This window comes from Podarcis filfolensis (assembly GCF_964270895.1).
Source record: "Podarcis filfolensis genome assembly, chromosome: 11".
Lineage (NCBI taxonomy): Eukaryota > Metazoa > Chordata > Lepidosauria > Squamata > Lacertidae > Podarcis > Podarcis filfolensis.
The window spans coordinates 12665445-12678075 of NC_139613.1; the positions used below are offsets into that span (position 1 = coordinate 12665445).

The window sequence follows — 12631 nt, forward strand, 5'->3', positions numbered from 1 at the left end:
CAGCTGGGTTTCTCACGCAACATGTGGCAAGTCCCAGTCACCTTCCCACTGCATGGGCAATGCACACTTTTGGCAACTGTGTGTTTTTCAATGTACAGAAGAAGAAAAAAGTGGCACTTCATGAGGCCTTGTGACAGCCAAAACAGACAATGTGATCCAGGGAAGAAGTGAAATCGAAGAGGAGTTGTCTGGCGCCCACAGGGAAATTTCAAGCCCAAGCCTGAAATTTTGTCTAGTCTTTTTACTTATGGAGAAGGAAAAACTTACTGACCGATTGCAACAAACGTTGTGTGCAAGAAAAGTCAACCTCACCCTGCTGTCCAAGTTGTTCTAACCAAGAAGTACAAAGGCGCTGGGATACTGGGGGGGGGGGGGAATCTGAGCAGTTACCACTGATTTCTAAGAGGGGAAGCGCTTGGGGACGAGGAACAAGCTACCATCTTCCCAGGACAAATTTCTCCCTTGTGTGAGTACAATCATGTGGTTACAATCGTGCAACGGAGGAGACTGGGGCTGCACTTCCAAAAAAGCTGAAGCAGGAATGGGGAATCTTTTTCAGTACAGAGGGCTGCATTCTCTCACAAGGAAATTTCAGGGGGGGCATGTAATGATGGGGGGAGGCATAAAGTGGGTGGAGCAATGCAGTGGCATAGCGTGGGTTGCCAGTGCCCAGGGCTGTACGGAAGTGGGAGAGAGGGAGGGAGCGAAACAGATGGAGTACGCATGCACATTCAACTGCTTTATGGTGTCTGAGTCACCCAGGAGATCGCAGACACAGAGATTTAAAACAAGAAGAGGCTGGAGAGTCTGTTGTCTGGAGAGTTCACTTCCTGGCTAGCATGGAGAAGCTCAGTGATGGAAGTGCACAGCTGCACTGAGGCCCCCAACCCTACGCTACGCCACTGGAGCAATAGATGCAACTTCTACCTTTGTACACCACAGTATAAATCCACACACTCCATCCCTCATCAGACAAGCAAGAGGCTTTATCACTGTTTTGGGGCATGCAAAAGCAGGCTGGTGAAGAGATTAGCTGGGAAATGGGTGTGGTCTAGTGTCCCAAGGGCCAGGTGGAGAGGGATAGAGGCCCACATTTGGCCCCTGAAACTGAGGTCACCTACCCCTGAGATAGAAAATCAGAAACAGATTGCTGCCCCCTGCTCTCCTTGAAGACCTTCAGTGGGGGAAGAGCCCACTACTCTTATAGGCAACCAATTCCATCACCAAACTGCTCATACTATTAACACGTTTTGCAGAAGGTTCAGTCAAAACCTACCCTCCTGTGACTTCAGCCCCTGAGGGTTAATCCTGCCCTCTGGAGCAACAGAGGAGGCAAGTCTTTGCTCCTTCCTCTGAGGGATGAGGCAGTCCATCAGGTATTTCAGGTGTTATCATGATCACCTCCTCTCAGCATTTTTTCCCTCCAAGGTAAATATCCCAAGTTCTTTACATATTTCCTCATAGGACTTGCTTTCCCTGTCACTGGATCCTCCTCTGAAGCCATCTGCATATATTCTAGTGGGTAAAGGTAAAGGACCCCTGACAATTAAGTCTAGTCACAAACGACTCTGGGGTTGCGGCACTCATCTCGCTTTACTGACCGAGGGAGCCGACGTTTGTCCACAGACAGTTTTTCCGGGTCATGTGGCCAGCATGACTAAGCCGCTGGTGGTGAAACCAGAGCAGTGCACGGAAACACCGTTTACCTTCCCGCCAGAGTGGTACCTATTTATCTACGTGCATTTTGACGTGCTTTCGAACTGCTAGGTGGGCAGAAGCTGGGACCGAGCAATGGGAGCTCACCCCGTTGTGGGGATTCGAACCGCCGACCTTCTGATTTGCAAGCCCTAGGCTCAGTGGTTTAACCCACAGCGCCACCCGCGTCCCTATCCTAGTGGGTAGCAACCAGAAATAATTGTTCAGGGTTAACCAATTTGGGGTACAGAAGCCCCTGATATGGAGACTGCTTCTAGTGCCGCTAATCTGGATCTTAACATAGCCCGCTTTGAACTTGATGAGAACCCCAACTGCGTTTGCACACATGCAGCAGAAAGCAATGCAGGAGCAGCTCTTGCCAGATGCTCTTTTCCACCACTCTCCTGCAAGTGCTGTTTGTCAGTCTGTGGGTCACATAAGGGCAAGGGCACAGAGAGAGAGGTCTGCATAACATCTATGTTCACTCCTGAGTGCAGTGTTAGAAATTAGCCAGGCACATTTTGCACCTGGCTACTGGCCACTTGCAACCAAGTGGAACGTGCCCGGGCGCCAAGATCCATCTGGGGATCCTTGGATCTTGACTGTTTTCACACACTAATACCACATCCTGCAGAATCCTTCCGTTGTATTTTATCTGAACAATCAGAATGAATTTCAGCAACAAAATTTCAGCAACTGCAGGAGCAGTGAACGACGTTCTAGTTAATTGTTGTCGCTTTTCTTCACTTAGCCCACCCCACTGCCCTGCTCACAGTTGCGAAGAATATTCCTACATTATGAATGATCCATGTCACCCTTTAAAAGAGGCAGGAATAGGCCAATATATATGGGAAATGTCCCTGGATCAAGGGACTTTTCTTCTTTAAGTTCTCAAAGTTCCTAGCCTAGTTCAAGGTTGTCATCTGAACTAACCAGATGTTTAACCGAGAATCAAACACAGTCAGTCCATCTTTTGAAAAATTAGACTTTAGAGCCGCCTTGCCCCAAAGTGGCAACTAGACATTACATTTTGGCAAAATGGTTTAAGGAGCCATTTTGCACCTAGCTTGTATATCTGAGGTTCTGACGCTGCCTAAGTCGCGTGTATCCTTTACGCCTATCCTCAAAAGAGCATGGACTATTACCTCCAGCAAACAAACAATTAAGTGCAGCCTGATTCTCAAACACCAACAAAATGAATGAGTAAGGTCGGCTCACCAACAGAAGTATGACTGACTCAGAAGAGGGGTGCAGAGCATTTTGCCCTAACAAGTTTGCATTCCCAGACAGTGGTGCCATCTGGGCAGTACTTTAGGGCAGAAATCTAGGATCTCGCTCACCAGACTGAGCCAGAGGGCACCAGAACTGGCTTGCCACACTTGTTTACTTATAGGATTAATTTATATCATACAATTTACACTGACTGTATTAAAAAAAAATACTCACTTCAAAGCAGTTTACAAAAAGACAAAACAATAAAATCAAGAAGAACTCACGATCCTACTTTAAGACGTACCAAATGAAAATGCTGAAACAGATTAAAATGACCTCAACTTTCTAAGCATGTGGGTAGGCTTGTCTGAACAAGAGCGGTTTTTAGCAGGCACCGAAAGGGGTACAGTGGCGGCGCCTGCTTGATCTCAACAGGCAGGGAGTTCCAAAGTTCAGGCACTGTCACACTAAATAGCAATGGGACGCGGGTGGCGCTGTGGGTTAAACCACAGACCCTAGGACTTGCCGATCAGAAGGTCGGTGGTTCGAATCCCCACGACGGGGTGAGCTCCCGTTGCTCGGTCCCTGCTCCTGCCAACCTAGCAGTTCAAAAGCACGTCAAAGTGCAAGTAGATAAATAGGGACCGCTCCAGTGGGAAGGTAAACGGCATTTCCATGCGCTGCTCTGGTTCGCCAGAAACGGCTTAGTCATGCTGGCCACATGAACCGGAAGCTGTACGCTGGCTCCCTCGGCCTATAGAGCGAGATGAGCGCGCAACTCCAGAGTCGGTCATGACTGGACCTAACGGTCAGGGGTCCCTTTACCTTTATACTAATAGCAATACCAGTTTCAAGTTGCAAGACTCTTGGAATGGCTTACAAAAACCCCTGGTATTTAGATGGTTCCTGACCTCAGATTTACAATCTAGGACACAGCACACAAGGAAAAAGTAATGGGAGGGAGGAGGGAAATGCAAAGTTCAAGCACAAGTTTGGAAAGTTGCACTTCGAAAAGTTACAGGCGATGTCAGTGGTGGTTCCAAAGGCCTTGTCCTTGATAAAGAGCATGCCCTCCCCTGGGGTGCTTTTCACGAAGTTCAGATCCACTAGCAGAGCTGGCTGCCATGTCTAGGCGAGGAGGACAGATTAGCTCCTGCCACACAGTTCTTTCTAATTTACTGCAACCTATTTACGCTGAAACTCTCAGCTACTCGAGTACTGAACCTGGAGTGGTCATATCCTGCCATGCACAGGAAAGACAGCTGCCGTTACATCAGTTATATAGGCCTGCTGTACATGCAAAGCAGCCTGGGGGCGCATGGGCTTGCGGCTATCACCTGCCTTCACGGCTTCCTCTTAGTGACAAGCAACAGACCTGAAAGCATCTCTTAAAAATAAAATAAAGTGGCCTGATACGTTTACTTCCCACCCCCACGCACACAGAGAAGAGAATGGGACCAGTGAGTACAAGACCCCAGGGAAAGGGCAGAATCATAGAATCGCAAATTGTAGAGTTGGCAACGACCCCAAGGGTTGCTATATCCAACCCCCTGCAGTGCAAGGAAGGGTCTGGAGTTGGTTTGGTTGCAAGGCAAGAGCGTATGGCCGATTTTGTAAGTTGCTGCCTTTGTCAAGGATAAAGCAACTAAGCATTTTAATTAGTAAATAAAAAGCAAAGCAGCAGCAACAGAAAACCCTGGTGTGCTAAGATGAAGTCCAAGGTGCATGCCATAAACTCCACAAAAATTTGCAAAAGCCCAAAGCGGGGGGGGGGGGGTTAACACACAGAACCAGCTAATAAGCTTAGTGCTTACACCAGAGCAACTTTGGCTGAGGGGAATCCTATTAAAGCATTCCCCTTTTCCTATCTGTACAGCAGTGGTAGACCACAGTCCCTCCTGGGGAGCAAAGGCCAGTTCTTGGCAGAGCACTGGGAGTAAATGCTACCTTTGCATGTTTTTGGCTAGTTTCTAGGCATGCGTGCACTCGCTCTCGCGCTCTCGCGCTCTCTCTCTCTCTCTCGCTCTCTCTCTCTCTCACACACACACACACTTCTCCATCCAAGCAAGCAAGCAAAAGTCAGTATTAGAGATGCATCTCAGTCTGCCCAAAACACTCAAGGAAGGTGTGGAGCAAGGAAGGTGAGGGGCGTGGCCTGCGGAAACTCCCAAATAGGGACACCTGGAGGGATGCTTTCTGGGCTACCCACCGGGCCTGAGGTTCCCTACCCCTGCTGGACAATGGGGAACAAGAGAGACATGAAGAAATGGACTTCAATTTGAAGAAGAAGAAGAGTTTGGATTTGATATCCTGCCTTTCACTCCCTTTAAGGAATCTCAAAGCGGCTAACATTCTCCTTTCCCTTCCTCCCCCACAACAAACACTCTGTGAGGTGAGTGGGGCTGAGAGACTTCAGAGAAGTGTGACTGGCCCAAGGTCACCCAGCAGCTGCATGTGGAGGAGCGGAGACGCGAACCCAGTTCCCTAGATTACGAGACTACCACTCTTAACCACTACACCACACTGGCTCCAATTTGGTGGCCTGAGTTCAGGTTTCGCCTTCACCACTGATTCCTCGTGTGACCTCTGGTAAGTCATTTTCTCTTGGTGTAAAATGGGAATACAGTGGTACCGCAGGTTAAGTACTTAATTCATTCCGGAGGTCCATACTTAACCTGAAACTGTTCTTAACCTGAAGCACCACTTTAGCTAATGGGGCCTCCTCCTGCTGCCACGCTGCCACACAATTTCTGTTCTCATCCTGTAGCGAAGTTCTTGACCTGAAGAACTATTTCTGGGTTAGTGGAGTCTGTAACCTGAAGCGTATGTAACCCGAGGTACCACTGTAAGGTAATTGGTGCAATATGGGAATAATATAATTGATGCTTCTACCAGAGGGAGCAGCCTGTGACTAGAAAACTGTTCTCCACCTCTGGAGTAGGCCATAGTTGGCCATCTGCTTACAACACTCTGACACATTCCCTGCATTCAGGTCAAACGGGATGTTACACGGAGTTAGTCATTTTTTAAAAAAATAATACTTCAGGGGGAAGTGTGTGTGTAAAATGTAAAGAGACAAGACCTTCCAGGAGGCAGGGCAGAAGCCAGGAGTGGGTCAGAATGGAGGTGGTGGTAGGTCCCCCATTTTATCTCCCTCTCCCCTCCCCAATGCTGTCTCTCCCCTTTTCCCTTCCTGCAGAAAATCCCCACTGTGCAGCAGTTAGTGTGGGAAAGGCTCAATTTGCATGTGACCTTTTTTATATAGAGGCTGAAGGAGACATCACAGGCTGGACCCCAAACAACCATGGGCTGCCTCTGGCTTACGGATGAACAATTCCCAACCCCTGCTCTAAACATTAGGCGCCCCCAGGCCCCCATCATAAGCTTTTCCTCCCATGGGGGGGGAGCGCTACCACTTTATTTTTCCCTATTTGGAGAAAAAGTAACTGGGGAATGGAGAGATGAAAGGACAACTGACAAGGGTTAAAGCAGGCATAGGCAAACTCGGCCCTCCAGATGTTTTGGGACTACAATTCCCATCATCCCTAGCTAACAAGACTGGTGGTCAGGGATGATGGGAATTGTAGTCCCAAAACATCTGGAGGGCCGAGTTTGCCTATGCCTGGGTTAAAGCATCTCCTCCCCACCAAATCTCCAAGACCTTCCTTCAAAAAAGAGTTAACGTATTTTTTGCTCTATAAGACTCACCTTTTCCCTCCTAAAAAGTAAGGGGAAATGTGTGTGCATCTTATGGAGCAAATGCAGGCTGTGCAGCTATCCCAGAAGCCAGAACAGCAAAAGGGATTGCTGCTTTCACTGCGCAGCGACCCCTCTTGCTGTTCTGGCTTCTGAGATTCAGAATATTTTTTTCCTTGTTTTCCTCCTCCAAAAACTAGGTGCGTCTTCTAGTCTGGTGCGTCTTATAGAGCAAAAATACGGTACATGAAGCTCTGTGCAACTTGTAGCATGGTGCTTAAAAACTCACAGCCTCAATGCTATTATTATTATTACAGTGTTACCTCTAGATACAAATGGGATCTGTTCCGGAGCCCAGTTCGCATCTAGAAGCTAACGTAACTAGCAATGGCACGTCTGCGCGCATGCGCGCGCGCCACTTTTCGCTGCTTCTGCACATGCATGTAACGTCATTTTGAGCGTCTGCGCATGCGCAAGCGGCGAAACCCAGAAGTAACGCGCTCTGTTACTTCTGGGTTGCCGCGGAGCGCAACTCGAACGCGCTCAACCTGAAGCGCATTCAACCCGAGGTATGACTTTATTTTTATTTTTATTATTATTATTATTATTATTATTATTATTATTATTAAAAGTTTTAAAAACATGCTGCAGGCCAATGATGCAGCAGCTGTAACAAGTAGTAGTAGTAGTAGTAGAAACAACAGGAGTAACAGTAGCAGAGAAGAAAGGAAAAGTTGCTGCTGCAGCAGAAGTAAGAAAAGGGTGTGGCAGGAATGGTTATGAAAGTCACCTGGTGACTTACAGGAAGGGGAAGAAGATGCAAAGATAGTCAAAATCCTGCTGCTCCGAGAGAGATGGTCTCTAGGGGCATTTTCCCGGCTGGCAGTATAAATGGGGGAACAGCCTGCCCAGTCTCTGTCTGGCCCGTAGAAGCCACCGGGGGGGGGGGTCACAGAAGCACAGGAGTCATTCTCTCTGACCCTGAAGGAAACGAGAGAAGTTAGGCTGCCTGCTTTAGCCAGGCCTGAAGAGGACAGCTCCAAATGCGACGCCGCTGCCCCAAACTGGACTGTGCCAGCTTAACCTAAGGACTTAAGAAAAGCCCCAGTGGATCAGGCCAAAGGAACATCTGGCCCAGCATCCTGTTCTCACTGGGGCCAGTCAGATGGACATTGTGGCTAGCAGCCACTGATAGCTTTGATCTAACCTGCTTTTAAAACCATGCGAGCTGGTGGCCACCAATGCCCCTTGTGTCCCTGCCTGGGACAGCAGACTGAGTGGGTAAAGCTGCAAGGTACCAGGATGCAAGGTACTCGCTGTTTTGAGGTGCAGAATTGGACATGAGCAAGAAGCCCTTTGCCCTCCACAACCGGGGAATACGTAAGTGGGTATCACTACTCTTGGAACGCCACATCCTAAGTTGTCCTTTTGCACTGGGCAGGCAGGTGTGTTTCTGTAGCAGTGTAAGAAGCTCAGATATATAAGCTGATCACCAAACAGCACCTTAAACCTAGGTTACAGTCACCACATATTGGGACGCGGGTGGCACTGTGGTCTAAACCACTGAGCCTCTTGGGCTTGCCAAATGAAAGGCCGGCAGTTCAAATCCCCGCAACTGGGCGAGCTCCCATTGCTCTGTCCAAGCTAAACTAGCAGTTTGAAAGCACACCAGTGCAAGTAGATAAATAGGTTCCACTGCAGCAGGAAGGTAAATGACGTTTTCGTGCGCTCTGGTTTCCGTCACAGTGTTCCGTTGCGCCAGAAGCGGTTTAGTCATGCTAGTGGTTTAGTCATGCCACAACCCGAGAGTCACCTTTGACTGGATTTAACTGTCCAGGAAGGGACGCGGGTGGTGCTGTGGGTTAAACCACGGAGCCTAGGATTTGCTGATCAGAAGGTCGGCGGTTTGAATCCCCGCGACGGGGTGAGCTCCCATTGCTCGGTCCCAGCTCCTGCCCACCTAGCAGTTCGAAAGCACATCAAAGTGCAAGTAGATAAATAGGTACTACTCCAGAGGGAAGGTGAAAGAGTTTCCGTGCGCTGCTCTGGTTCGTCAGAAGTGGCTTAGTCATGCTGGCCACATGACCCGGAAGCTGTACGCTGGCTCCCTCAGCCAATAAAGCGAGATGAGCGCCGCAACCCCAGAGTCGGTCACGACTGGACCACGAAAAGACCTTTACCTTTTAACTGTCCAGGGGTCCTTTAGCTTTTCTTTTTTTTACAGTCAGTACAACAGATTGTCTAGTCACCTTTTTTTTTTTTTGCAGTGAAATTGATCATTCTTATTCTTCCTTTCTTTTCTATACCGCTTTCTTTTTAAAGGAGGAAAACATCTCAAAGCGGTTTACAACACATTGAAACATTAAAAAAAAAAGCGACAAGAAATCTCCAGAGATTTCTCTGCACGCCAGCCAGATGGTGCAGATGCCAGGCGCCAAACCTGAAGAAAAAACATCTTCACTTGGTTGCAAAATGCGCCTGACGCCTGGGCCGGTGCCAGGGGTCAGTATTGTGAGACACATGCCAAAGCCCTCAACCCTGGTAACAACACGCACAATGTAACAGGCTGTTTTTGACCATGTAACTTCTATTTCAAACACAATTCAACATATAATATCTCACAAAGTGCAATTCCATAGACCAACACCTCATGCAAACAGAACATATCGAGAGAAATTAAAGTGCAGTGGATGGTCAGGGGTCCCTGCTGAGCCCCAGAACCCACTCGCTTACTCTTGCTTTGTGTTCGCCTGACTTCTCAAAGCAAGAGCAAGCGAAAACAGCTGGCTCTACTTGCTACTTCAAGGCAGTGGTGCATATCGCGGCAAGCAGGGGTCACAAGGAGGGGACCCCACTCAGGTCTCCTTCCGCCCTCCCCCCAAAATATATATATATTGAGCAGACACTGTTTAGGCAAACAGTTCCAAAGGAGCAGCAAGAGCAAGTGTCACCTGGGTGGGCGATACATGCATGCTGCAGGAAGGAAAATAAGTCATACCTCGGGTTGAAGTCGCTTCAGGTTAAGCTTTTTGGGTTGTGCTCCACGGTGACCCAGAAGTAATGGAGCACGTTACTTCCAGGTTTCGCCGTTCGCGCATGCACACTCAAAATGATGCATGGACCCGGGTTGCGTTCGCTTCAGGATGCGAACGGGGCTCCGGAACAGATCCCGTTCACATCCAGAGGTACCACTGTAAATGTCTGTCAATAACTGGATGGACACAGAGGGGTGATAGGAGGCACCAGCCGGGGAACTCCCAGGGGAAGAAGACTCAGGGGACTGGTGGTGGGACGACAATGAGTAGTCAAGAGCAGCAGTGTAACTAGCCGCTCGGGTGCCGGGAGCGGTGCACATGTCCTGCAGCCGGGGGCTGGGCAAGCCGCACATGGGGGTGAGGGGCACTGCGTGGAGCCTCTCTACCACCTCCCCCCAGCTGTAGACACAAGCCCCACACTGCCGTTTCAGGCAGCGCAGAGCCTGCAGGTGCCCAAGCCACTCCCAGGAGAGACACGTGGCTCAGGCATGCTGCAGGCCCCGTGGTAAGTGCCGGCCCTCGTGGTGTGGCACCCAGTGCCAGCCACGTTTTGTTAGGTTTGTTGACTGAACTAAAAAGTTTTGTGAGCCCATTTTTTTAAAAAACCCTCATATTTTTGTCGTTTTGTCACACACACACACCCCCGTGATGACACCCAGGGCGGTCTGCACCCTCCGCATCCCCCTTCCTCTGCCACTGGTCAAGAGGGAGAAGAAGGAGCAGACTGGGAGGAGGTGGTGTCAGAAGCTGAAGAGGGAACAGGGTTTAGTGAGCAGGAAGAGGCTGTGGCAGAGAGCAGTCCGGAATCCAAGGCAGAAGCAAAGGCTGGGGAGGAGCGGGAGCAAGCAGCAGAGATGACAGGCTGCTGAAGAAACCAGGGAGTCTCCTGCTGCTGCTGTGACCAGCTCCCTTCCCCCAGGTCTCTCGGCGAAATGAAACAAACAGAGTAGAGGGAGGTTGTGTGCAGGTGGAGCCTGAGATAGTGTGGGAAATACCCTGCAGAGGAGGAGTCCTAGTGGGCACTGGGAAGGCGGGGACCTTCAGTCCTCGCAAATGCTTCATTGGGACAAGACCTCCTAGAAAGAGTTGCTGAGAGCACTAGGCACTGGCCTCGGGCAATTTGTTGTTTTTGTTGCTGACCTATGCCTGATTCCAGCCCTGACAATGCCACTCCATACAACAGATGTAGGCAATGTGGTGCCCTCCAGATGTTTTGAACTACAGCTCCCATCTTGCCCAGCCAGTGCAGCCAGTGGTCAGGAGTGGTGGGCGTTGTAGTCCGTAACATCTGAAAAGCAGTAAGTTGGCTACGCCCCTGCTGTCCAGACACACCCAGGGCAGGGCAGAGAAAGCAGACTTCTTTGCTTTGGGGGGGGGTCACTTTTCCAGGCAGCAATCTGGAGGATGTAAATGGATCTTGCCAAACAAACCGAACCCTTCCAACTGGCCAGGCTGCAGGATCCGGGCTTTCCGCCTGGCAGTTATGGATATGCATGTGCTGCACAAAGCCGGAAGGGGGAGAAAGGGGGAAGAAAATATATTACTGTTGAAGCGAGGCATGTTTTTCCTACCTAGAAACTTTGAGAAAAAGTTCTCTTTCCCTTGCAAGCAAAACTGCAGGAAGAAGTTTTATCATACCTCCACAGGGTTGCACAGAGGCTGAACTGCTGCTCTGAACCCCAGAAAGGGAGGCCAAGAGACCAGAGAAGCAAAGTATACAAAGTAGGGCCACCAGAGGCCGCATAAGGCCGGTTTAGAGCCTAGACTGGCTCCACCAGTCAGCAGTCCCTTTGGTGGGATCGGTGACATGGATAGAAAATAAGAGAGGGAAAGAAGCCTTATTGGAATGGTTGTTGTTGTTTAGTTGTTTAGTCGTGTCCAACTCTTCGTGACCCCATGGACCAGAGCACGCCAGGCACTCCTGTCTTCCACTGCCTCCCGCAGTTTGGTCAGACTCATCCGCAGAGAAGCAAATGGGAGGAAAGAAGAAAAGAGAACGCCACCAACGCACAGATTGGTTCATCTCCCAAAGCCACTCAAAGTTACGCAGACCAGACTTTGTTTCAAAAACTAAATGCGTCAGGTTGCCAATTCCTGAAAAAGTTACAAAGGGTGGGAATCACTCCTAAAACTTAAGACACGTGGAACCTGGAGCTCCCTAGAAACTTGGGAGGCAGGAGAGTAACTTAGTCTACTACGTTTCAGAGGAACCGCCTGAAAGTTGCGCCCTTTTCTATCCTAATATCCTGTGTGTGGAATCTAGAACACCTGAGGAGGGAAGCCCCTCACTCTGCACATGCTCAGGAGGCGCTGCCAGAAAGCCACGACTCCTCCTGCCCTCTTCAGCGCCACTCCCAAGCGCGGCGTGCCAAACCCTCGAACTCCCCGGGAGCCCCTCACTCTGCACATGCTCAGAGGGCGGCGGCGCTTCTGCTGCTGCGAGTTTTGAACCCGGCCATGACGAAACCGCCTCTGGGGTCACGCCCTGACTCGAGCTCGGCGGCTGGCGCTTCCGATGGAGAGGCTTTACCTGAAATAGTAGACATCGCTCTTGCCGGCGCTGAGCCCCGATTTCCGGATGACCTCCTCCTTCTTCCACCCGGGAGGCAGCGCCGGGCAGTCCACCCGCTTCCCCCGCTTCTCCATGCGCGGGGCTCGGCGGCGGCGCCCCTCCGACGGAGCCCAAGAAGAGACTTGGTCCGGAGCAAGCGAGGCCTGCTGGCCGGCTGCCTGGCCGGCTCGTTCGGCGGCTCCTTGGCCGGCGGAGGAGGCCGGCCGGCCGGAGGCTGGGCAGGCGAGGGACGCCGGAGAGACCCGCTCAGCGGCTGCCCGTCGAGGCGCCTGTCCAGCGGCGGCGACGCTCCGCGCCTGCTGCTCCTGCTCCTCCTGTTCCGCTGAACTCCGTCGGCCAGAGCTGGGAGGCAGAGTTGGGGCTGCTGCGCGCGCAGCGCTCTCCTCTTGCCCGGTGGCGGCGGCGGCGGCGGCGACGGCGA

General features: G+C 50.7%; 1 protein-coding gene across 1 annotated transcript in view; it reads right to left on the minus strand.

Annotated features, from left to right (window-relative positions):
- MBD2 (methyl-CpG binding domain protein 2) overlaps nt 1-12305 on the minus strand; it is a 56894-nt gene extending 44589 nt beyond the window's left edge. Inside the window, exon 1 of the mRNA XM_083575904.1 lies at nt 12169-12305. Coding sequence (XP_083432030.1) covers nt 12169-12284 — 116 coding nt within the window. The 5' untranslated portion in view covers nt 12285-12305. The remainder of the gene's footprint in view (nt 1-12168) is intronic.
- Nucleotides 12306-12631: the final 326 nt, after the last annotated feature.